The sequence below is a fragment of the Chiloscyllium plagiosum genome, chromosome 7 (assembly GCF_004010195.1).
Source record: "Chiloscyllium plagiosum isolate BGI_BamShark_2017 chromosome 7, ASM401019v2, whole genome shotgun sequence".
NCBI classification, from domain to species: domain Eukaryota; kingdom Metazoa; phylum Chordata; class Chondrichthyes; order Orectolobiformes; family Hemiscylliidae; genus Chiloscyllium; species Chiloscyllium plagiosum.
Window position 1 is genome coordinate 5,363,735 of NC_057716.1, and position 26,164 is coordinate 5,389,898.

General features: G+C 38.2%; 1 protein-coding gene across 1 annotated transcript in view; it reads right to left on the reverse strand.

The window, feature by feature from the left end:
• Nucleotides 1–2,731: 2,731 nt before the first annotated feature.
• LOC122551266 (serine/threonine-protein kinase 17B-like) overlaps nt 2,732–26,164 on the reverse strand; it is a 29,560-nt gene continuing 6,127 nt past the window's right edge. The window contains exons 2-7 of the mRNA XM_043692899.1: nt 23,223–23,435; nt 22,083–22,227; nt 18,972–19,098; nt 17,223–17,271; nt 11,497–11,676; nt 2,732–4,585 (exon numbers count right to left, since the gene is read on the reverse strand). Coding sequence (XP_043548834.1) covers nt 4,309–4,585; nt 11,497–11,676; nt 17,223–17,271; nt 18,972–19,098; nt 22,083–22,227; nt 23,223–23,435 — 991 coding nt within the window. The 3' untranslated portion in view covers nt 2,732–4,308. The remainder of the gene's footprint in view (nt 4,586–11,496; nt 11,677–17,222; nt 17,272–18,971; nt 19,099–22,082; nt 22,228–23,222; nt 23,436–26,164) is intronic.

The following is a 26,164-nucleotide window of genomic DNA, read 5'->3' on the forward strand; positions in this document are numbered from 1 at the left end:
ATATCCCAACCGAATCTAGTCCCACCTGCCAGCACACAGCCCATATCCCTCCAAACCCTTCCTATTCATATACCCATCCAAATGCCTCTTAAATATTGCAATTGTACCAGCCTCCACCATTTCCTCTGGCAGTTCATTCCATACACATACCATCCTCCACATCAAAAGGTTGCCCCTTAGGTCTCTTTTATATCTTTCCCCTCACCCGAAACCTTACCCTCTAGTTCTGGACTCCCCAACCCCAGAGAAAAGACTTTGTCCATTGATCCTATCCATGCCCCTCAATTTTGTAAACCTCTATAAGGTCAACCCTCAGCCTCTGACACTCCAGGGAAAACAGCCCCAGCCTGTCCAACCTCTCCCTATAGCTCAAATCCTCCAACCCTGGCAACATCCTTGTAAATCTTTTCTGAACCCTTTCAAGTTTCACAACATCTTTTCGATAGAAAGACCAGAATTGCACACAATATTCCAACAGTATTTATAATTCATTCAATTAATCCAGATTGGAAAGTCCTGTTTGAGGTAGGAACATTAGTCGGGACAAATAGTACCCATGTGATCTTTTACATCCAAGTAGATACAAAGAATGATGGCCAACACCTCAGCCAAAAACTCACTGCATTTGTACTGGACTAGAATCTCAGCATAAATAGACCAACAGAATTTGAAGTAATTAAATGCAGCACGCAGTCATCATACTCCCAAATTGAATTATTGCTTACTGCTCTTAATTAGTGGCAGTGGATTTTTAATCAACCTTTTTAAACAGGCTATGACAGTGCTGGAGTAGATGGGACATGAACCCAGGCCTTCTGGCCAAAGTAGAGACACCTTCACTGCACCTCAGGTACACTCTTTGAAGTAGTATTAAGATTATTGTAATTGTTTTCTCCCTCTAAAACTACACTACAAACCAAGTCAGGATCTTCACCAATAGCAGTTTGAGACAAGTCACAGCATACTTAGGCAAGCTGATGAGCTTTTCTACCAGATCAAAGTTGAACATCAAGTTGCATCAGGGATTTTCCAGTTTGATATTTGAAAACTCATTAATTATGCATAACTACTTACATTCCATTGAATCGATACAAAGCTTCATGATGAAGCCTTGCTCGATAATGGAAAGGGCAGAACAATTAAACAACTGCTCATGTTCTATCTTTATAGAACACAGCAACAAAAATCTCAGAAGTATTAGGGAAGCAAAGTTCTTTTGGAAAATAGATGGAAGTAAAATTTGATATTGGTAAAAGAAAGTGTTGGAGAAAATAATGGGGCTGAAAGCTTATAAATCCACAGTGTCTGGTAATCTACATTCCATGTCACTAAAGGTGCTGGCCACAGAAACAGATGTTAGATGCCATTTTTCAAAATTCCATAAATTCTGGAATGATACTGGAGATTGGAGGGAACAAACATAACCCAACTAGTTAAAAAAAGGAGAAAACTAGGAACTTCAGGTTGATTAGCTTAACATCAGAACTAGGGAAACTGCTGAAACCCATCATAAAGTGTGCAACATTTCAAAGCTTACAGACAATGCAAAACCAGATGGGAGTGTGAGTGGTGAGGTGGACGTAAAAAGGCTCGAAGACAATTTAGGCAAGTTGATTGAGAAGGTAAATACAAGTCAGATACAGTATAATATGCATAAAGTGTGAAGCTCTCCAATTCAGTGCAAGAAACAGAATGGCAGAGTATTAATTAAATGTGCTGGATTAGGAAAGGTTAATGTACCAAATCAGCTGGTTGTCCTCACCGAAAGCAAGCAGTTAGGAAGGCAAATGGTATATTGGCCTACACTATAGGAGGGTTTGGGTACAGGAGCAAGAAAGTCTTACTGCAGTTGTACAGGGGGCTTTGGTGAGATCACCACTAGAATATTACATGCAGTATTGGTCTTCATATTCAAGAAAAGTATGTAATTGCCAGAGGTAGTGTGGAGTAAAATTCACCAGACTTTTCTACCAGATCAAAGTTGAACAGCAAGTTGCATCAGGGATTTTCACCTGGGATGGCAGGTCTATTGTATGAAGAGATTGGGTCAACTGGGCCTCTATTCACTGGAGATCAGATGAATAAGAGAAAACCTCATTGAAACATTTAGAATTTTGAGAAAACAATTTGTTTCCCAGGCATATGGGTCCAGAGCAAGGGGTCACAGTCTCAGGGTACACAGGAAGTCATTTTGGATGAATGAGAAAAGATTTCTTCACTCAGGATGATGAACTGTAACTCTCTACCACAGATGCTTGTGCAGGTAGTGTCACTGAATGGTGACAAGAATCCAGAAAATCAGTGCACACCGTAGCTGGCAGCCTGTCAATACTAATACTCCTCCCGCTCCCACCACCCAAACCATTTCCCTCCACCCTCTCAGATATGACCTTGCACAACTTGTAAATTTGACTTTCTGGTTTTCCTTAACCAATTTAGTTGGACCAGTGAAACCTATTCTCTTTATCTTATAGATGAAATTATCCTAAGAGCTACACATGAAAGGCTAAAAGACTGCACTCTATGACCCAGGTACTGTAAACTTGTGAAATCAATCTCATCTGCAGAACTCGGCTTTGTTTACCACGAGCTAATCAAAATGTCAAGATTCTAATTGAAGCTTGACCGAATTTGTACAAGACAAAACAATACATTTCACCCTAACGCAATGCTTTAGCCTTCTTAAAAATATAAAACACAAAGACAGACATCACTTTACTCTGGAAACAGCTTTAAAAATGAAGTTTTGCCCAATGATTAAAGTTTATTTGTATATAAACATTTGCTTCAAATTACAAAGACCTCAGTTCGAGCTTTAATGAAAAACTGCATGTTTCCTGAGAACTTATAATAATTTACAAAATGTCAAAAAAATAAATATTTCCAACTATGGAAAGCTATATTTCAGATTTAATTTTAAAATTAAAAAACATTCATGTAAATGTTTCAAAATTAGATAAGTTACCTTACAGTTCAAAATTTTCACAAATATCACCTTCATTGAGTTAAACATTATATGTATTCAATAATAGCAATGGCCCAGGGCCTGCTACATTAAAAGCATAGATTCAGGCTTCCTGTATGATTAAGTTTTGACTAGATATCTGAGAAGCATAAAATATTTTAATCTCTATGAAGCTAAAATATCTCTAAAAAGATGCAGGCAACTTATTTCCAAATATCCTAATTCTCAAATGACATATCACTTCCATGTCTTAAAGACCAAAAATCATTTGCCTTATTGTTCTAAAATAAGGCAACTGATATGTAATAGAAAAAGTGCATAATAATTGCTCCAAGTTTAATAGCTCCATCTGTTTTTCAAATATAATATGCTAATAATATCAGGAACACAGTTACAATCACTACTGAATTTCAGGAATTCCTTTTGAAATTTGACAATTAGCTTATTTGCATCAAATTAAAAGAATTTCAATAGTTACAAGCAAAGATTTTCCAACTTGGCCTTTGTTAGACCATAAATCTTTTTACAAAGCCATAAAGATGGTCACAGTAGGAAAAATCCTACAATGATACATGGAAGCAGTTATGCACTTTTAGCAGTTTGTTCAGAATTTTTCTTCTTTTGAGATTATATATACACATTTATGCTAAAAATTGAAAAACCCACATCTTTGCCAAACTAACAATGAATGCTGGCACAATGGTTAAAAGGAATGCAAGTTTTTTTTTGAAAGCAAGTTTCATTAAGGGAATCTTTGTATTGTGTGTAGAATTTGATTGCTTGGAAGAACAGTTATTAACCTGTAATTACAATTGCAATGCACCATTCAAGCATCATAATGAACCACTATCCAGGTGTTCAGATAGTTAAAATATATTCAAAGTTATCTTCAGGAGCTGTTGCAATGTGAATAATCTTAAGTAACTATTATAGAAAGGTTGTGGACTATAATTACTGATCCTAGTTACAGCTCTCCAATATATGCTAGCTGCCTAAAAAAAAAGAGACTGATACCTGGGTACAATCAGAACCTGTAGAAATGAAATGAATCAAGTAGATATTTTACTTTGCTCATTATCTTAAGCATACTAACCTTAATTCTAAACATTTTAAGAAGAGTATTTCCTATTGAGATAAGTGCAAAAAATGTTGATGTGTTTTCATGCAACTTTTTTTTTTTTAAAAAGTGTGAAAGTGCTAACACATCAGCAACTGAGACACTGTTTATTTACCGAGAATGTTTATGCACTTGAGTCACATACTTTTATAAAGTGATTGATCCCAACATAAAAAAGGGGAAGATTCCCAAAGTGCTGTTTTCTTACAATTAACATACTCCAATTTTAAAACACCCATTCCCCTGTAATCTCATGACAACTTTTGTATGAGTCATCATATCGGAATCGTTTGGGTTCAACAGCCGATTCTTCAAAACCATTTTCTTTATCCAAATGTCTGCAGACACCAAATGTGAGAGATCGTATGGGATTTTCTTCTAAAGACTTAATGTATTCTTCCGACTGAGGAACACATGGCATAATTTCTGGTCCAGGATTACCCATCAATTCTTCTGCTTGCAGCCATGGATGAAAAAGACATGCTTCTGCATTTATTCGCTCCCTTCAAAGTAAACAGAATAGTTATAACTTGTCAAATAACTTTAAAAACAAAGGATAGACAACAATTAGAATTGAAATAGTTGCTTAGTCACATTAAAATAAAGCTAAATTTAAAATAAATTAAAATGAAATCTGCCATAATGATTTTAAAAAAGTTCAAGACCTACATTATGGTAATCTAAGAAGCCACTAATTGGTTCAACCATGCAAGCAAAGCATTATGAGCAAAAAACATTTTATTCAAGTCAATCGTTATCACTTTTTAAATATAATAATCCAATTCAAGGCTGATATGCATAATAGTGATACATATGTTACATAAGAGTATTTTTTCTTTTTTCAAATTAAAGCATCTATAAATATTGCAGAATTAAGGTTGTCATGACTTGGAGGTGCCAGCATTGGACAATGGTGGACAAAGTTAAAAATCACAACACCAGGTCATAGTACAATGGATTTATTTGGAAGTACTAGCTTTCGGAGCGTCGCTCCTTCATCAGGTGGTTGTCAATTAAGGTCAACAGAAAACAATACAGATTTCTTTAATAGATTTTTAAATTGGTGAAAACAGGGACACAATCCTATAAATTTTCACTTCCTGTCCAAGAAATGAAATTGACCCATAACCATTGATTTTTCTTCATGAATTAATATTGAAGAGTCAGCCAAAGAAACAAAACATTCTAAGCCTATATGAATGGACTAGTAGGAAAAAATGTGGATGACATCTTAGAAAGCAAGCAATACGGTTCCCATTTGTATTCTCTATTTCACAGGAAGCTAGTCTCAGTAACGGTGATCAGTTGCTGTAAAAATGCATCACTCACTGATGTCAGTTTGGGAAAGAAATCTGCTACCCTTATCTGGTGTGAACTACTTGCGGGTCCAAATCCATAGCAATGCGCTTGACCTGCAACTCCTCTCATGAGCAGTTAGGGATGGATAGCAAATGTTATTATTGTCAGTGACACAAAAATTTTGCGCGAATATCATGGAATACAGTGAGAACTAGCCATTTGGATACAGAACTGGCTCAAAAGGTAGAAGACAGAGGGTAGTGGTGGACGGTTGTTTTTCAGGCTGGAGGCCTGTGACCAGTGGAGTGTCGCAAGGATCAGTGCTGGGTCCACTACTTTTCATCATTTATATTAATGATTTAGTTGTGAGTATAAGAGGTACACTTAGTAAGTTTGCAGATGACACCAAAATTGGAGGTGTAGTGGACAACGAAGAAGGTTACCTCAGATTTCAACGGGATCTTGACCAGATGAGCCAATGGGCTGAGGAGTAGCAGATTGTGTTTAATTTAGATAAATGCGAAGTGCTGCAGTTTGGGAAAGCAAATCAGAACAGGACTTATACACTTAATGGTAAGGTCCTCAGGAATGTTGCTGAACAAAGAGACCTTGGAGTGCAGGTTCATAGCTCCTTGAAAGTGGAGTCGCAGGTAGATAGGATAGTGAAGGCGACATTTGGTGTGCTTTCCTTTATTGGTCAGAGTATTGACCACAGGAGTTGGGCAGTCACATGCATCTGTATAGGATATTGGTTAGGCCACTTTTGCAATACGGCGTGCAATTCTGGTCTCTTTCTCATCGGAAGATGTTGTGAAACTTGAAAGGGTTCAGAAAAGATTTACAAGGATGTTACCAGGGTTGAAGGATTTGAGCTATAGGGAGAGGTTGAATAGGCTAGGGCTGTTTTCCCTGGAGTTAGAGAGGCTAAGGGGTGACTTTATAAAGGTTTATAAAATGATGAGGGGCATGGATAGGATAAATAGTCTCTTCCCTGGAGTCCAGAACTAGAGGGCATAGGTTTAGGGTAAGGGGGGAAAGATACATTTTCACACATGTATGGAATGAGCTGCCAGAGGAAGTGGTGGAGGCTAGTACAATTGCAACATTTAAAAGGCATCTGAATGGGTATAGGATTGGAAGGGTTTGGAGGGATATGGGTAGTGTACTGGCAAGTGGGACTAGATTGGGTTGGGATGTGGTCGGTATGGACGAGTTGGACCGAAGGGTCTGTTTCCATGCTGTACATCTCTATGACTATGACTAGAAAAAGACAGATTTGGTAATTTCGAAGTGATCAATTTAAATGACAACTCCAAATTATAACATTTAGGAATAATATGGCAATTCTTCTAGGAAAATTACAAAGCAAGTTCTAGGCCAATCGTCTGAAGATCAGCTCAAGGAGACAAAGTTGACCCATTTCCAAATCCTTGAATTAAAATCAGTTTTAAAAATTGCTAAATGACAATAGAATTCACCTGTTTAGAAATGTTCCATCAACAAATACTTAAAATTTGATATACAGGCAAATGCTGACCTTGCCTGCAAAAAGGAAAAGCTGCACAACCATCTAAAAAGGTACAGTCTACATTCTCACTTTAATTCATGCAGAAAGCAGGCAAAGTGAAGCAACAACTGTTTGTGAATAGAATCATGAAACCAATTAATTTTTAGGGTCTGATAATTCCTACTACACCAGAGAACTCCTCATTCCAATTCTTAAGGGCCCAAAGCAGAAGACCAAAGGAGCAGAAATTAGGCCATTCTGCCCATCAAATCTGCTCTGCCATTCGATCATGACTGATAGGTTTTTCAACCCCATTCTCCTTTCTTCCCGCAACCTTTGATTGTATGACTCTTTCTTAAATATACACAATGACCTGGCCTCCTTACCCCTCCGTGGCAATGAATTCCATAGATTCACCACTCTCTGGCTGACGTTTCTCCTCATCCTTGTTTTAAAGGGGTCTTCCCTTTACTCTAAGGCTGTGCCCTCAAGTCCTTATCTCGCCCACCAATACAGACATCTTCCCAATGTCCACTCTGTTCAGGCCATTCAGTATTCTGCAAGTTTCAATCAAATCCCCTCCCTCCACTCTTCTAAAAACTCGATATATCCCAGAGTCCTCAAACATTTGTCATATTTTAAGACTTTCATTCCTGGGATCATTCTTGTGAACCTCCTCTGGACTTTCATCAGTGCCAATACATCCTTCCTGGAGGTATGGGACCCAAATTGCTCAAGACTAACTGTGGTCTACCTTCTCTCATCCTCTCAATACATGCACATTAGGAGATCTATAATAAGTTTAAAGTCCCATTCTCTTACTCCCAGTTTTCTGGATCCCATTAACCTTTTATTGCCATAAATTGGGTTCCCCCCCACCGCTTCCCAGTACATCCCAGAATGGACACTGTTCCAGTATTCCTCATCACAAGATGCCATTGCAGTGGTATTATATTTCAGGATCTTAATTCTCCAACGGATGAACCCTGTACCCTCTCACCAATGATCATAACCAGAAATTCTTTGACCCTTCACAAGGTTTGGCAGACACCAGGCATTAGCATTGTTCATAATCTACAATAGCTCACTCGAGTGCTGCCTGACCCCAATACTTCCTACCTTGACAAATCCTTATTCTTTCAATGATAACATTGTTCAGTACACCCATTCCAGTTCAGAGGTATCCCTGGATCATTTAAATTCTATTCAGTTTCAAGGGCATAATGCAGTCAGAAATCTCTCTGCCCTTCAAGATCTTAGGAGTTCCTTCTCTGTTCCCAGGAAATTCAATTCAATTTTTACAAATTTCCAGTAGTCTTGGAGTTTTAGTTCTTGTCTATTATAGCATAAAGGAAAATTCCTTTTACGAACCCTCTTAATTTTTCCTGGAACATTGTAAATAGATTTCCTGAAGGCTAAACTCTTCAGTTTTTCCCTTGGTTATTGAAGTCAAGGTATTGCTTTTGTATTCTAAAATGCTTGCATCGGTTTACATTTAAACTTTAGTGCTCAAAATTAGCCAATATAAAAATAAATATTTTCCCTATTGTATTCCAAATCTTTTAGTGTTATGCACCACCCCAACTGAAGACCCAAAATATGAATACTGCTAAATGACATGGATGAAGCAGTTGTAACATTTAAATGGTCTAGTGTTAATACAGTTAATAATTACAGATTGGAGTTATTCTCCAATGCTAGTCACTGAACAAAGCACAACTGAAGTTTGATAAGATTTGCTAGCAAATTTCCTTCCCCATATTAAAATAAGTTGCTAGTTTCTATTTCATCAGAAAAACAGATCATGGCCAGCCATTCAAACAAACAAAGTGTAACTACTTAGATTAGGATCAGTGTCAGTTTTATGACATCAGTACATGTTGCGTGTTCTGGAATATGCACTTTCACTTCAATTTCTAACTAAATGTTTTCCTTAAGGCACCGATAAGATATTTATGAAGTGATTCATCTCCTGAACTCATTTAATAAACAAATTTACAAATCATGATGTCCACCATGCTTAACTTATGAAAACTGAACAATTGAAGAACCCAAGGTTCACTCAAACTAAGTTAAGAATATTAAACCCTGATCAGTACCATTCTATTAATTATGCTGCCCTGATTGTGAATGGACTAAAAATTTGACTCTCCAGACTCTTTACATTTAAAACCAAGGCCTTGATTTCGTTATCTAGTCAAAAATTATAGCGCTACACTGGGCATTTTCACTTTTGCTGAAGAGCAGCAATCTACTATATTGTCGGGATGTTATCAAACTATTTGGATCTAAAATAGATTTACCATCCACAAATGATCAGTCAGGATTCCTTTAGCAAGTACACAACACACAAATTCGGAATCAGAAATAAAAATGTAAGTTGAAGTTGTCAGAAATATGGAGACACCCTGGATAGGTTAGTAGTATACTCACTGGAGTTAAGAAGAATGAGGGTATCTATAAAAATCTAACAGGGCTAGACAGTAAATGACTGGACAGCCCATAACTTAGGTAACAGTCTAAGAATATAGTATAGATCATGTAGGACTGAAATATGAGCCTGTGGAATTTATGTCAAAGATAGCACTTGAGGCCAAACCATTGAATTATTTTCAAGAAAGTTAGATACAGTTCTTAGGGAGAAGGAGATCAAAGGGTATGAGAAGAAAACATGAACAGGGTATGGAGTTAGATGATCAACCGTGTTCATATTGAGTAGTGAAGCACGTACGAAGGCCTACTCCTGTTCCTATTGTGTGTGTTTCTATATTCAACAGGTCTGGCAGCATTGACATATATGAACTACTGTCCCACCTTCACACTTATTTGCCAGTTTGCACCATTGCTTCGGCACTACCAGATATTTTAAATAAACAGTTCACTTCAAAATCAATTTACTGAGCTGCAATCTTGAAAAACTACCATATGATTTAAAATGCCACTCATAACTGGCAAAACATCAATAAAAGTAAAAAAGGACCAAACACTGGTGGAATATCACAGTTGTTAAGTCTCCAGAGAAGTTGATGCCCCTTCCAGTACATATAACTGTTTATCAAGTTCCACATTAACTAGGCTGTAATGAAAAGCCAGGGAACTACAGATCGTGAGCCTTACATTAGTGGTGGGTAAGTGTTGGAGGAGATTCTAAGGAACAGGATTTACATGTATTTGGAGAGGCAAGGACTGATTAGGGATAGTCAGCATGGCTTTTTGTATGAGAGGTAGTGTCTCACCAACTTAATTGAATTTTTTGAAAAGGTGACAAATAAGATTGTCTCCCACCCTGCCTTCATCATTGTCTACATGGACTTCAGCAAAGTGTTTGACAGGATTCTGCATGGTAACTGATTAATAAGGTTTGATCACATAGGATCTAGGGGGAGCTAACCAATTGGATTGAAGGTAGGAGATGGAAGACATTGGAGGGTTGCTTTACAGACTGGAGGCCTGGGACCAGTAGTGTGCCACAAGAATTGGGGCTACCTCCACTGCCTTTGTCATTTACATAAATTTGGATGCGAATATAAGCGACATGTTTAGTAAGTTCGAGGATGACACCAAAATGGGTGGTCAAGTGAAGATTATCTCAGACTACAATAGGATCGTGATCAGATGAACCAAGGAATGGTAGATGGAGTTTAATTCGGATAAATGTAAGATGTTGCATTTTGGTAATATAAACCAGGACAGGACTTACACATTTAATAGTAGGGCCCTAGGAAGTGGTGCTAAAATAAAAAGACTAGCAGTGCTGGTGTATAATTCCTTGAAAGTGGAATCGCAGGTGGACAGGGTAGGGTAGGTAGTGCTTGCTTTCATTGGTCAGAACATTGAGTATTATAGGAGCTGGGATATCATCTTGAAACTGTACAGGACATTGGTAAGGTTACTTTTGACTACTGCAAACAATACTGGTCACCCTTCTCTCGGAAGGACGTTGTTAAAATTGACAGGGTGCAGAAAATATTTTCAATCATGTTGCCGGGACTGAAGGGATTTAGGGAGAGGCTGAATAGATTGGAGTTTTCCTCCCTGGGGTATTGGAGGCTGAGGGTTGCCCTATAGAGGTTTACAAAATTATGAGGAGCATGGATAGAGTGAATAGGCAAGATCTTTTTGGTGGGGATAGGATTGCAAAACTAGAGGTTTAAGGTGCGAGTGGAGACTTAAAAGACCCTGAGGGGTAACACTTTCATATAGAGAGTGGTGCGTGAATGGAATGAGCTGGCAGAGGAATTGGTGGACATTGAGGGATATGGGCCAAATGCTGGTAAATAAGACTAGGACAGATTTGGACATCTGGTCAGTATGGACAAGATAGATCAAAGGGTTTGTTTCCATGCTGTATGACTGACTCCATAATATTCCACATTTTCTTCAAGATTCATTTCATTAAGGTCAATTTTTTAAATTAAGAGAAGTCAAATTGCAGCTTTGCTTTGGGTGATAGCTTCCATGTTTTGTAACTTATCAAAAATATTAAGAACTTTAAAAAACTGAATTTTTTGCAGAATCTGTGCACCATTTTTTAGATGTTTTGTGGGTACATGACTTTATTCCACCCCCCCCCCCCCCCCCACACCCCCACCCTCGATATGTACTCACTCAGGTTTTTTGACCAGAAGCTGCTGAATAAATTCAATAGCAGTTTTTGAAACTCCTTCAAATGTTTCTTCTGAATAATCAACATTAACTTGCGAGATATTGAGAAAAGTCTCTTGCTTATCTTCGCCCTGAAATGGAGACTTTCCTGTCAGCAACATGTATACCAATACTCCAATGCTCCTGTGGACAAGATAAAAACAAATCTGTAAAGCAGAATCTATAATGTCTTGTCAACTTTATGACAAGAATCCCCATTACATGCATTATGTATTGACAACATTTAAGATGGTATGATGAACAGTGGTTGATATGAATTTCTAAAATTTTAGATGTGCAATTATGAAAATGTCAAGGTGACAAGACTGTATTCTGTCCAAATAACCCCAGGCTGAAATATCGTAAAGCAAGAACGTACCAGCCCCTACTTCAAATTAATCTCTTTAGTTATGCCAGATATTGCAAGTACAGATCTGAAGGTAGAAATTGTGAAGTTGATCAAGATCGAGATAAAAAAAAAGACAGTTCCAAACCAGCTACATAAAAACCTTTGCATGCTCTGTAACATGTGCTTTTAACACATTCTGAAGTGGGACAGTCAGTTTAGGTGAACAGATTTCCAGCTTTGCCCAGTAACTGCAAGTTTACTAATTAATTTGAAGATTCAAGTAACAAATCAATAGCTCCTCATAAACCTTGGGAGATCCAATCACTGGTGACAAACTTGAATTTAGAGAGAACACTCATCTGGAAAGGTTAAAACTGTTTTGCAAGAATCAATACAGGAATTGCTGGTCTATATTATTCAAAGAAGAAATACAATCATCTAAGTACATTCAGGGTTATTGAAATTGAAGAACCTGAATGAAGGAGAGAGTGGAGGTGCTCTTCATCCATAAAAGATCCATATGGTTAATGTCTCAAATAGCCTCTCACTATGAAATTTGGGAATTTAGATTCTACAGTGGTGCTGCAACAATTTTTTTCCTAAAATAAGGAGTCAGAAATTCAATTGGAACATTGAAGTTAAGATAGCATTGCCAATAAATCATTTGATAAATTAACTTGATTGAGTTTTTTGGAAAAGTGACAAAGAAGATTGATGAAGGAAGAGAGTAGATGTTGTCTATAGGAACTTCAGCAGGGGGGAAAGAGATCAACATTAACATTAAAAAAAAAAGAGGTCCAATCAAATGTCTGATAACAGCAGGGAGGAAGTTGATCTTGAAACTGTTTGTACATGTACACAAGCTTTTATGTTCTCTTCCACCAGGCAGAAGACTCCTTCCACCTCTTATGTTGATTGCTTTCCCGATGCATCGGGAAATATAGGCGAGGTCAATGGATGGGATCCTGGTTTGCATGGCGGACTGGGCCATGTTCACAATTCTCTGTGGTTTATTTTTGTTTTGGGAACTAAGGTTGCCATACCGATAAAGCATCTATAAAAAAATTGAGAGAGACTTAAATGGACATGCCAAGTTTCCTTAGCTTACTAAGGAAGTAGCGACATTTTTGATGCCTTCTACTCCGTTTCCTGAAGTCAATAATCAGCTCTTACATTTTGAAGTTGATAGAGGTTGTTGTCTTTAAGCACCATCTCCTTCCTATACTCTATTAGTTCTTTGAGATCCAACCTATAACAACATCAGCAGCAAACTTGGAAATGAAGTTGGTGTGGAATTTAGCCACACAGTTGTGCGTGTATAAAGGAGTATAGTAGGGGGTTAAGTATGTCGCCTTGCAGGGCACCAGTGTTGAAGATTATCATGGAGGTGGTGTTGTCGTCGATCCTTAATGGCTGCGGTTTGTCAGTCAGGAAGTCGAGAATCCAGTTACAGAGTGCAGACACGTTTGTTTGAAATTATGGTGCCAAGGTGGAACTGTAGTCAATATGTAAGAGTTTGATGTAGATAACCTTGTTGCCCAGATGTTCCAGGGATGAGCACAGGGTCAAGAAGGTGGTGTCTGCAGTGGACTGGTTGAGTGAGTAGGCAAATTGCAAAGCAATTTGGCAGGTTCAAAATTGATGTGAGCCATGACCAACCTCTCTAAGCATTTCACAATTATGGAGGTCAGCACCACCAGTTGGTAGTGAGCATGCTGCATGATTTTTCTTTGGCACTGGAGCAGGTAGGAAGGAGAGGTTGAAGACGTTTGCAAATACTCCTATCAGCTAATTTGCACAGGATCAGAGTGCAGGCCAGGGACTCCAACTGGGCTGCTCGCTTTCTGTGGGTTCACCCTTAAGTTTGCAAATGACACCAAAATTGGTGGGATGGTGGACTACGAGTTTATCACTGAGCACAATGGAGCCTTGATCAGAAAAATTTAGATAAATGTGAAGTGCTGCTATTTTGAAGTGCAAATTAAGAAAGGACTTATACACTTAAGGGTAATGTTCTGGGGAGTGTTGCCGAACAAAGAGACCCAAGGGTGCAAGTGCATAATTCCTTGAAGGTGGAGGTGCAGGTTGACAGGGTGGCGAAGACAGCATTTGGCACACTGTCCTTTATTGATCAGAACATTGAGTATAGGAGTTGGAATGTCATGTTGCAGTTGCACAGGATGTTAGTGAAGCCACTTTTAGGATACTGCATTCAATTCTGGTCTCCTTGCTCTAAGAAAGTTGTTGTTAAGCTTGAAATGGTGCAGAAAATATTTACAAGGACGTTGCTGGGATTGGAGGGTCTAAGTTATAGGGGAAAGGCTGGAGCTGTTTTTCCTGTAGCATCAGAGGCTGAGGGGTGACCTTATAGAGGGATATGGAGAGGGCGAATAGCCACAGTCTTTTTCCCAAGGCAGGGGAGTCCAAAACTAGATGACATAGATTTATGGAAGAGCAGAGGGACTTATGAGAGACGGAGGGGCAACGTTTTATGGAGACACACATTTCTTTGTGCACATGGAATGAGCTGTCAGAGGAAGTGGAGGTGGGTACAATTACATCATTTAAAAAGCGTCTGGATGAGCACATGAATAGGAAGGGTTTAAAAGGCATATGGGTCAACTGCTGGCAAATGGAATGAGATCAGTATAGGACATCTGGTCGACAGAGACAAGGTGGACCAAAGTCTGTTTTAGTGCTGTATGACTCTAAAAGACTCTAAAATGATTCAAGCTACCTGATGGGACTAGTACTTAAATATTTACCAGGTTAACTTTTTATGACCTACAGAATGGGAGCTTAGAGGCCAGAAGCAGGATTCAGTTCAGGAAAAAAAAAAGTTCATCCATACCCGCAAAACAACAGTTTAAGTCGTGGCAGTCGCCATGATTAGGGTTGGAAAAAAAAAAGTCTGAAGCTGGTTTGGCAGCCTTTAATTTTTATTCTTAGAATTCAGTGAGAAAATCAGTTATCCTGGGTGGTGTGTACCTTAGGAGAAGTAGTAGCAGACAGAATCACATCTGGTAAATGCTCAAGTTCCTGAAAGGCTTGCAATATTAATGAAATAAAATAAAACAGAGTTAGGAGTGCAACTTCACTGGTTTGATAGTCTGCAAAAAGGCTATGGAAAGGGATTGAATCTCTTTCTTTGCTCTTCATGATGAGATCTATCCAAACTATTTTTAATATATTTTCATGTAGTTGTTTATGATATAACGAGTTTCTTCAATGGAATCGGCTTTAACAGTTGAACAATTAAGATTATTATTTGTAGAATACAAACTTTCCTTGCCTGTATTGGCTATAACACTATCCCAGCCTCAATCGTTTAAATTGTGTGGCTATTGTGCCATTTTCTTATAACGTGAGATTGCACGAGAACAGAACTATTGTGTTACATCAGAATTGACTGTATGATTTTGATTCATATTCTGGGTACAATAAACTGACGCTCTTACTCAAAAATAGATTGACAACCTGGTTAGATAGTGTTGTTAAGTTACTAAACATAAGGAAACTAAGAGACAAAATAAAATTAAAATCATTTGATTCTGGAAGAGTTCCAAAGTTTCCAAAAAAATGCCACGGTAATATAATTTAAAACGGGAAGGAGCTAACCAAAAAATAACTATTGGCCAGTTAGCTTAATGTGCTTCATTGGGAAAATATACACTTCAGTGTCTATTACAAAGTGAAGCGTTTAGAAATACATGATATAAATCAAGCAGAATCAGCATCACTTCATGACAGAGAAATCGTGCCTAACAAGATTACTAAAAGTCTGAGATAACAAGCAGGGAAGTAGTAGAGGTAATGTATTTGGGTTTTCAGAAGATATCACACCATAACGTTACCTAAGAGGAAAGCCCATGATGTTGGATGTAGCATATTAGCATGGAGATATTTGGCTAATTAATAGAACACTGTCAGGAGAAAGAGGGCATTTTCAGGATCACAACCTGCAACTAGTGGAATGCCGCAGGGATCAGTGCCAGGGCCACAATTAATTTTGATTAGATATTAATGATTTTATGAATGTGAATGTACTATAGCCAACTTTGCAGATAACAAAGATAGGTTAGAAGGCAAGTAGTGATGTTGAAACAAAGAGGAATATACAGACTGGTTACGCAAATGGGTAAAAACTCAGCAGATGGAATATAATGTGGGAAAAGAGGAGGTTGTGCACTTTGACAGGATGAATACAGAAGTTGAATGTTATTTAGAATGGAAAAAGACTGCAGAATGTTTTAGAAAAGGGATTTGGAAGTCCCTCTCCATGAATCAGAAAAACCTAGTAAAGTTTAACAGGTAATAGGGAAGCAAAATGGAATATTGGTCTTTATTTCAAAGTGAATAAAGCATAGAAATAGGGAGGTTTTGCACAAACTATACAACATACTAGTTAGATCACAACCTTGTACCCCATATCTAAACAAATAGTGGCATTATTTAAAGCAACATTTCCACCTAATGACAAATTCAATTTATATTGTACGAAGATGGGTATAGTCCTTTGGAAGAAATTAGATCATTTTGTATTATATTATTACTTTATTGATTATTTTCTTAAAAACATTTCACTGAACTTCAAGGACTGGGGAGAAAATTAAACAAAAAACTTCAAAGACTACGGATTACCAAGCAGCAAGTAAGTGGTACCTGATGTTTGAATAAGAAAGGTCTTCTATGACCATTTGAAGAAATACTGGAAAATTCATTAAGCTTGCCGTCGAGGGACAATCTTGAGGAATCCCACTATGAGTGCAATTCAATAGTTAACAAGAAGTTATCATGTTAGGAAAGCAAAAAATTGAAGTATAGCCTTGGACCCTGAGAATTACTTTGGAATAGCTCGTGGAGAACTGAACACCTATTTAAGGGACAGTGTAAAGCATATCTGTGAAGTGGATTTTTCTATTGTGTTAAAAATGAAACATTCAGATCTACTCCTTAAAAACTAAAGATGCACACAAAAATATTGCTTAGTCAATACTGCTTTCAGTTTGTACCAACAGTTTAAACACAAAATATGGCTTGCATTCTGTTAGTTATGAAACGAAAAGCCTCCTTTTTTTTTAAAAAGTACTAACTCTACGGAGATGGCAACAGAGAAGCAAATGTTCGAGCTACAGAGCAATGTCAGTAGCAGTAATATGCGACAAAGATAACCAATTTCAGGTGAATCTGCACTGGAATGAAATTGTGTGGATCCTGCAGTATACATTTCCTCCCATTTACTGGCCTGCAGATTCACTCACCACAAAACTTTACTCACTTTGTTGGAACCACTCTGAAGGGCTGAAAGAAATACTACTATTACCAAAAAATAGTAACGTACCACATGTCTGTTTCTGTTGAAATTGGGTCATAGTTCAAGATTTCAGGAGCTGCAAAAAGAAAAACTATATTAAGTTGAAATATTCTTAAGATTAACTTCTATGAAGTGCAAATTATGTTTAATGTACAACTAAAAAAGCTTGAGTAATGAGAAAAGGTAGATAAAAAGGAGAATCTGTGGATGAGGTGCCTTTTGGAAATCCAAATGTATTCAGTAAGGGCTCAATAAAAAGATTGTACAAGGGCTCACAGGTTGGGGTTATACATTAGCATGGACAGCACAATTATTAATGGATGGAAAGCAGAGAGTAGGAATAAATGAGACTTGTTAAAAGTTGGTAGGTTATAAACAGTGGGGCACCATAAGGATCAGTGAGAGGACTTCAGCTACATGCTATCAAAATCAACTTGGATGATTGAACGGAGACCAAATTTAGTGATAACGCAAAGTTAAATTGGACAGTAAGCCTGGGGATAGATGTGGAAGAATATACACTGCTTAAATCAAAGTGATAGGTGGAGCATAATATAGAAAAATGAGAGAATTCCCATTGTAAGTATTAATTAAATGATAACCAAATGTTTGTATTCCGATAGATTTTGGTGCCTTCATACAAAAATATGAATGACAATGGCTACAGCAAACAACTAGGATGGCAAATAGTATGGTTGATAAGTCTTTATTATGAATGGAGCTGGAGTTTGTATTCTTCGTACCATGTAGCTGAAGTCCTCTCACTGATCCTTGTGGTGCCCCACTGTTCTCGACCCCTGATTGAGTATGTCAACTCAAAAATATCTTCTCTACTGAGAGAAAACCCAGCGTAATGAATCTTCAAACAGAATGTCATCCCTAGAACTATTTTTGTATTTTTTTTCTGCATCCTGTCTGAAGCTTTCATATCCTAAGTGTGATGCAAGAACTGGACACGACTCCAATGTAGGGAAAAACTGTGTTTTTTAAAATGTGTTCATAGTTTCCTTATTTTTGTATTTCATGACTGTTTATAAAATTCAAAATCCAGTATGCTTACTTAATTACTTTCTCAACCTAAGCTACCAACCATCTCTTCATATATGCTCCCACGTCCTATTTCAAATTACACCCCTTGATGTTTTCCTGCCTCATTCTTCCTTCCAAAAGTGCATCCTATTAAATTTTTACCTGCCAGATAGATACCTATTCCACCATGTCCATGTCCTCTTAAACATTTGTACAGGTTAGGAGTAGGCCAATTTTGTCACGAAGTCTATCACTCTCTACTTTGAGATTGTTACCTGTCAACATAGAAAGGGGAAGGAAGCCAAAGCTCCTTAAGTAAAAAGAGTATTAGGTTCAAAAGCTGATCAAAGAAATGTCTTTTAAAAGACAGTCATATGGCAGAGGAATGCAGTGTGTAGCAAAGTTTAGGAATTTGAGGAAAGCAACACAAAAAAAAGGCTCAATATTCTGGCCATCACAAACTGAACCACCATGTTTCATTACATATCAAAAGGAGGATTCTTGGATCCCAGCAAGGAGACCCCACCTTCAGAAAAAATAAAGTTTACAAAAACAGTCAGTCATTCAACAAATAATGCCCATGCAACACAACAAATAATCCAAAGTTAAGTACTACCCTGCAAGTTAAACCTCAGCACAAAACTGGTTGCTTGCACTGTCTTGAAGTGTAGTTCACCACTGAGCACACAAGTAGTACATTTTAAACAAATTCTATAAATGTCCTTTCAAAAGAAAAACGAGTCTTACCAATGTACTCAGGTGTTCCAGTGATTTCTCTTAATTCACCAACATTGTCCACTCTCCTGGACAAGCCAAAATCAACAATCTTTATATCACCCAATGGGGATGAGCTGGTTAATAAAATATTCTGTGGCTAAAAGGAAAATCACGATAATAAATGCAAAAAATTAGCTAAAATGTGAACAAAAGTAGTGCTAAAAATGTCAATTTATTATGGACTTGTATGTATACCAGCATAATTTAAAAATATTTAGCCACTATACAAGTTGTTTTTCTAGCAATAAGTTTGTGGAATGTTGGGTAATTTCCTCAAGAATAGATTTATGAGTCATAGCATCACTAGGCCACATTCAAATGATGTCAATAACTAAAGAGTTTCCATGGCTTGAAAAGTAATTTGCACAATCTGTGGGAATTGGTTAAGAATAGAAACCTGTTTAAAAGGCAAAAGTAAAGAACCTATGCTGTAGGAAAAAAAGTGAAAAGAATATGGCAGGTTGTTATACATTTTAAGAAGAATCAAAAAAGGTGTTAATTTGCATAGATGAAATCTGCAAAAACCAAAATATTCCACACAAGTATTCCTAACTTTTAAATTTTCTCCCCTTTCCAGAATACAGCATTTAGACTGGCCTTCAGAAAATAGTGTTTGAATTCATGTTATTGTGCTAAACTTCAAAACTTTGCACAAGTAACTGGATGTGAAATGTCAACTATGCTTTCTCTCCACAGATGCTACCAGACCTGTTGAGTTTCTCCAATAACTCCTGTTTTTGTTCAGGACAGGATCAGGGGGACTGGGGATGCACAATAGACACAAAAGGAGGTCGTGTTCATGCACTAAAATTGTTAAACTCAATGTTGAGCCCTGAAGGCTGTAAGGTACCTAGGTGAAACATGACTTCACTAATCAGCACTACCTCACAATGTCATAAAGCTGCACTGCCCCAAGCCTCTACTTCGTTCTCCAGTTCATTTGACGTTCTAAAAAGAAAACTCTCTCTTCCATTCAGACATACAGCATGGAAATGGACCCCTCGGTCCAACTAGTACTTGTCAACCATAATCCCAAACTAAACTAGTTCATTTGTCTGTGTTTGGCACATATCCCCCCCTTGACATCTTCTTTATGTATCTGTCCAAATGTCTTTAATGTAACTGTTTCTGCATTCACCACTTCATCTGGCAGTTCATTCCACTCACAAACCACTAAAAAAAATTGCCCCTCATATCTTCTAAATCTTTCTCCTCTCACCTTGTAAATACACCCCCTAGTTTTGAACTCCCCGTCTTGGGAAAGACTCTTGCTATTCACATTATCTGCACCTCATGTGGAATTGGAAACATTTATCAATTTCACCTCCAACATCCTCTCAAACTCCTCCCTTGACATCTGTTTCTATTTCTAGGGATGCCACCTCCCTTAGGGGTGCCTCAAATGTCCACCCTTTTCCTCAACCAAGGATGCCCACTGTTATGGACAGGCTCCTTAGCTGCATCTGACCCACGCTCACACTTCCTTCTTCACCCCTTTTCTGCCCTCCCACAACAACCAGCCTTTAGATGAAAAGGATCGAAAGGTGCTATCTGTCACCTCCAGCGAGATGTCATAACCAGACATACTCTACTCTTCTTTGTCAGCTTTCCACAGGGACCGTTCCCTCTTGGACGTTTTTATTTCTTCCTCCATTCCCAACACTACCTCACACCCCAACAGCATCTGCCTAGGCAATCACAGGTGTAACACCTGCTAGTTTACCTCCTTCCTATCCTCGACACCAGAAATAATTTTCAGGTGAAGCAGCAATTTACTTATACTTCATTCAATTTAATCTATTGTATTTACTGTTCATAATGCGGTCTCCTCTACACTGGGGAGATAAAACACAGCCTATGTTTTCTGCAAAGCAGTCACACACACCGTCAGTACAAATGAACCTGACCTTTCATTTGCCTGCCACTTCAACATACCATCTTGTTCTCAGGCCAAGATTTTTGTTGCAGGCCTACTGCAGTGGTTCAGAGAGGTGCAGCGCAAGCTTGAAGCATCTTATTTTAAACTTGGGGATCCCACAGTCTCTAAGACACACCAATGCATTCAACTTGTTTAGAACAGATATTATTCTTGCATGTTTTTTTAACCCACCCCCCACACCCTGTTGTGACACAGCACAGCCTCACCATTCTAATTCACAGCTCTTATTCAACTTCTCTTCCATCCTGGCCAACAATCAATAATCCCCATGAATGCCTACCCCTTTCATATCTTTCTATCTCCTGCTCACTCTCAGCTCCATCTCCACCCACCTGCTTACCTTCACTTTGCTCCCCTTCAAAGCCTCGTTGTCAGCTTGCAAAAGTGGTGTTTATGAAATCAGTTCTGAAGAGTGACTGGACTGGAAACATTAACTTTCTCTCCACAGATGCTGCCTGATCTGCTGAGTTTCACCAGCAATTCCTGCTTTTGTTGTGGAAGATAAGGTGTTGCCCCTCCAGGGGGAGTTGAGCCTTACTGCATACTGCAGCAGGCCTGAGACAGAAATGTTGACATAGGAACAAGGTGATGTGTTAAAGTGCGGGCAACTGGAAGCTCGGGGTCATTTTCACAAACAGTGCATAGGTGTCCAGCAAAGGAGGTCACACAGTCTATGACTTGTCTCCCCAGAGAGGTTGCACGGTGTGCAGTGAATATAATAGTGAAGTGCAGGCAAGTTGCTGCTTCACTGGAAATTGTGTGGGGAATCTTGGATGGCAAAGAGGGAGCAGATTAACAGGCAAGTGTTGCATCTATGATTGCATGGGCAGGTGCCATGGACTGGGGTGAAGTGCAGGAGGAATGGTCCAGGGTGCTCTGGAAGGAACAAGTCCTGCAGAACACTGACAAGGGAGGGAAGGGAATGAGTCTAGTGGTGGAATAGATAAAGGACAGGGATTTCTAAGAATATATTTTTTATATATTTTGTTAAAATACAGAAATAAACAGAATTACTTACCAGTCTTCAAGAGTCTAAAATATTCAGAATGTTTTAAACCAAGCTATTACTTTCAAACAGACTTGTCAACAGCTCACTTGTGAAACATCTTCTCAAAATAAGGTCTTACTTCAAAAAAACCTACCTTTAAGTCTAGATGTACAATATTGTTTTGGTGCAGGAAAACTACTCCTTCAAGAGTCTGTCGAAGAAGTCTGATTACATCCCTTTCGGAGAGCGCTTCATCTCGATCAGCTACACACAGATTAAAGACTTCTCCCCCAGCAGCACTGGAAAGGAACATTTAAGTATGAAAAACAATATTGGTTCTAATTCTTATCTTCCCCTGGCATTTTCTATTAATTGTTTAAAATTCATGCTCTCTGGTGATTAATCTGTTAATAGTAACAGTTTGTCTTCATTCATTCTATCAAAATACTCAACTCTGTTTAAATCAGAGAATGTTATTGCAATGAAATCAAAGTAAAGATCCCCAGCTTTTTTAGTTTGTACACATAACTACAGCTCTAGATTCTTGGCACTGTTCTGGTAGATCTCCTATGCATGTTTCCAGAAGCCCTCATCCAGAACTTTCTAGCCAAGATCTAACTAGCAATTCACAAAGGTTCAGCATAAATTCCTTGCTTTTATACTATATGACTATATTTACAAAACTAAAGATTCCGTGCATACGTTTATTTAATTTGTCCAGCTACCTTCAAGTTAATGGTACTTGAAGTAAACTCCCAAGTCTGTTCCTCAATATATAATTAATATTGCATAATTTGTCTATTTTGCCTCACCTACATTCTTCTTTCCAAAATGCATCACTTCATTCTCCTCTGAAATATATGCCTGCTCTTTTCAGATGTCTGATAGTACAGTGAGAAGGATAATACCTTTTCAAGCTTCGTCACCTCTGAAGTTTGAAAAGAGGCCCCCTCCACACAAGACATGGACGTATATCAAAAAGAGCAATGGCCTTAATACCAACCCCCAGCAAGGCATTACTATGCCTCCATCCAGCCTAAAAAACAATGGCCACTTTTAGCGTCACAGTCAACTTTGTATCCAGACAGGCATTGTGGCTTTACTCCCATGGGCTTCAAATTTTGCTAATGTCGAGTGAAACCTTATCAATCATTTTTCAAAAAATCAATGTGCAATTAGCTTCAAATTATGCCCTGAAAGCAGCCCAACATTGAGATGAAAAGGATAAAAATTGTTCAAAAATTTATTTGGAAAAATATACCTGTGTGCATTTCAGCAAGAAGAGGATACTTACTATTCTAAGACAAGGATAATTTCATGTGTAGTTTCATACACCTCATGCAGGTCCACCACACGTGGATTCGACTTTGCCATTTCAAGTACAGCAATTTCATGTACGATATCAGCTTTACAATCCAGACCTCGACGCCTCTTCTTCATGAACTTAGCTGCATATTCTTTCCCGGTAGCCATTTCTATACATTTTTTAACAACAGCAAACTTGCCTCTGCAATGGGATGAAAGGATTAACAATAGAATAAATCTTAATCCTGCAATGTATCTTTGACATTGAGCTTTAAATTTCCCATTTTTGAAATAGACACCCCTAGTAATTAAAACTTGCTGTGGTGTCCACAGTTGGAACAAAACCATAACTGGACTACTCCTGGAAAAAAAACCTACAGTTGATGGTCAGCAAACATTTTGGGATTATAGTAGCTTCACAGGCTAGAAGATCAGCTAATTGGCAATCTCAAAATAGGGTTCAAGCCACTTGGGTCACCCTGCAAACTTCTTTATAAAAAAATCAGGTGCAAACCCATCTGATCAGATCATTTTGTGCTGTATATTGCACAAACTCATGAAAAGATCCAGGCTTTCGGTCCAGAAAAGTACTCAAACTACCACTAATTACCCTGGAAGGGTAAGGTATCTCAAAGTTTGAGCTACAACTACAGGTGAAGCTAAAATGTTTCAACATGATTACAACTACAACTACATCAAGAGTGGTGCTCACCACACACAGGATGCGGTCATCAAGCCAAAAAAGATGTTCTATTTATTACCCAAATGAGTAATAAAGTACATGAAGCTCAGCACCAATGTAATGCCAGGTATGTAAGCCATGTATCCTACTGACTGGTGGATTGTATCAAACTACGTATCCTTTTGGCTGTTTGTAACAAGGCATAGACCATACCCAATATGCTCATGTTTGGGAATTTTCAACAATGTACAACATTAAATGCAATTTAGCAATTGGAAAACATTTGCTATGGAATTTTGACTCTGAAAAATTACACAAAATTTGGCATACTTGCGTATATTGGAAGCTGTACATGTTAAACATACAGAGCCCTGTTCTTTGCAGATAAAAAAAGAATATGTACATGCCCTGCACTAATTTTAACTCAACAAAATAAACCATTGGCTAATTTCTTAAAGGCATGCCCTAACCAGAATCAAGCAGTTGAATTTAAGATGTAAACAAATACTGCCAGATAACTGTCGATCATTAATTGAGGCGTTCTCATGGTAGCACCTCTACCAGAATTCACTTGATAATCAGCCTTCTCTCAGTAGAAATTTTGGTTTACCTCTTGAATCTATGATTCTAATTGTCCTTACATGTGCAAGATGAAACACTTCGACAAAAGTGTATTCTTCTCCTGTAATACGGAGGTTAAAACGATCAACTATTTGAAAACCAGAACTGTCTCATTATAAATCACAGGACAGATTCTATGCTTATAGAAAACTAATAACGATCGCAAACTTGAGCTGATGAATCAAATTATTTCATAAAAAGTAATGAAAAGAGGACTATCAATTGTCTTTTGGATCTCCACCAGGCTGCCAGATGAAGCTACTTAATTTCAAAATTATTCTTAGGAGTGAGGAATATCGAAATTTTGATCTTCCATTGTTCTTACCTCGTGTTGAAAACTAAGACGTTGCAGTAAGGAGAACCAAATCAAACATCAGTTTTATCATCCAACTGCAAATTAGGCCACTTCAACACAATTTTACTACAGTCCTATTTTTTGCTAAAAAATAAATCAATAATTCAAAATTTAAAAAGGCAATTTGTTGCAAATTAATGTTCAAATTAAATTAAAGAGTTCAATATCTGAAATGATTGCACTAGTTTGAAACAATGCTGAAAAAAGGCATGTTCAATCTTGCACCCTTTAGGAACAAAGCCAACAATACCAAATTGTTACACTTGGGGTTTTGCAAGTGAGAGTTGGCAAGAAAGGCAGTGAATATCAGCATTCTGCCCAAAGCTAACTTGCTTAATATCAAGGTGCTTATCACTCAAAGCCAGCTAGGAGATTCCATACCTGATGTCAGACTCCAAAAAGAAATTGCTTTGCTCAGAACTGAGTCATGACAGGAAACCATCAGTCAGAAAAAACAATTTGGAATGTCTTTGAAGCATGTTTGAAGATGTCCAACTCCCTAAGGACTCAAGGGAGTCTGATTTCTGACCAATCAAGATAGATTAGAAGCCACTGTCAGGAATGCACAGGTCAAAGCATAGAGGAAATGCATGAACCTTCAAAACAACAAATCTAACCCCTCAAGCACTACCTGCTTTCATGTAACAGACTAGCCAGAGTCCAATCTCAGAGAGAAAGTCTCCAACACTCCACAATTCTTATTAGAGTGGGGAAAAAGGGGTTTAAGGTAATGATTTACAGCACAAGAAAGCTTGTGGTTGAAAAATGTGGTGCTGGAAAAACACAGCAGGCCAGGCAGCATCCCGAAGAAGGGCTTATGCCCGAAACGTCGATTCTCCTGCTCCTTGGATGCTGCCTGGCCTGCTATGTTTTTCCAGCACCACATTTTTCAACTCTGGTCTCCAGCATCTGCAGTCCTCACTTTCTCCCACAAGAAAACTTGTGGTTACTTTAGCATTTAAAGATTTATCAATTAATGAGCTGTTTTTGGCAGTCAAGAAAAGGATATATTAGTGCATTGTCTAGCCATTCCCAGTTGTATATGACTAAACTTGGTGTTCATGTGTTAAATCTACATCTTTGGACCTAAGGATCAGAACTGACAGGTGAAGTACCAGAGAAAGATAGCAATTGTTTTAATGGGGACTAGGATAAAGATAGCAGCCGGCACAGTGGGTGGCATGGTTGCACAGTGGTTAGCATTGCTGCCTCTCAGTGCCAGAGACCCGGGTTCAATTCCCACCTCAGGTGACTCTGTGGAGTTTGCACATTC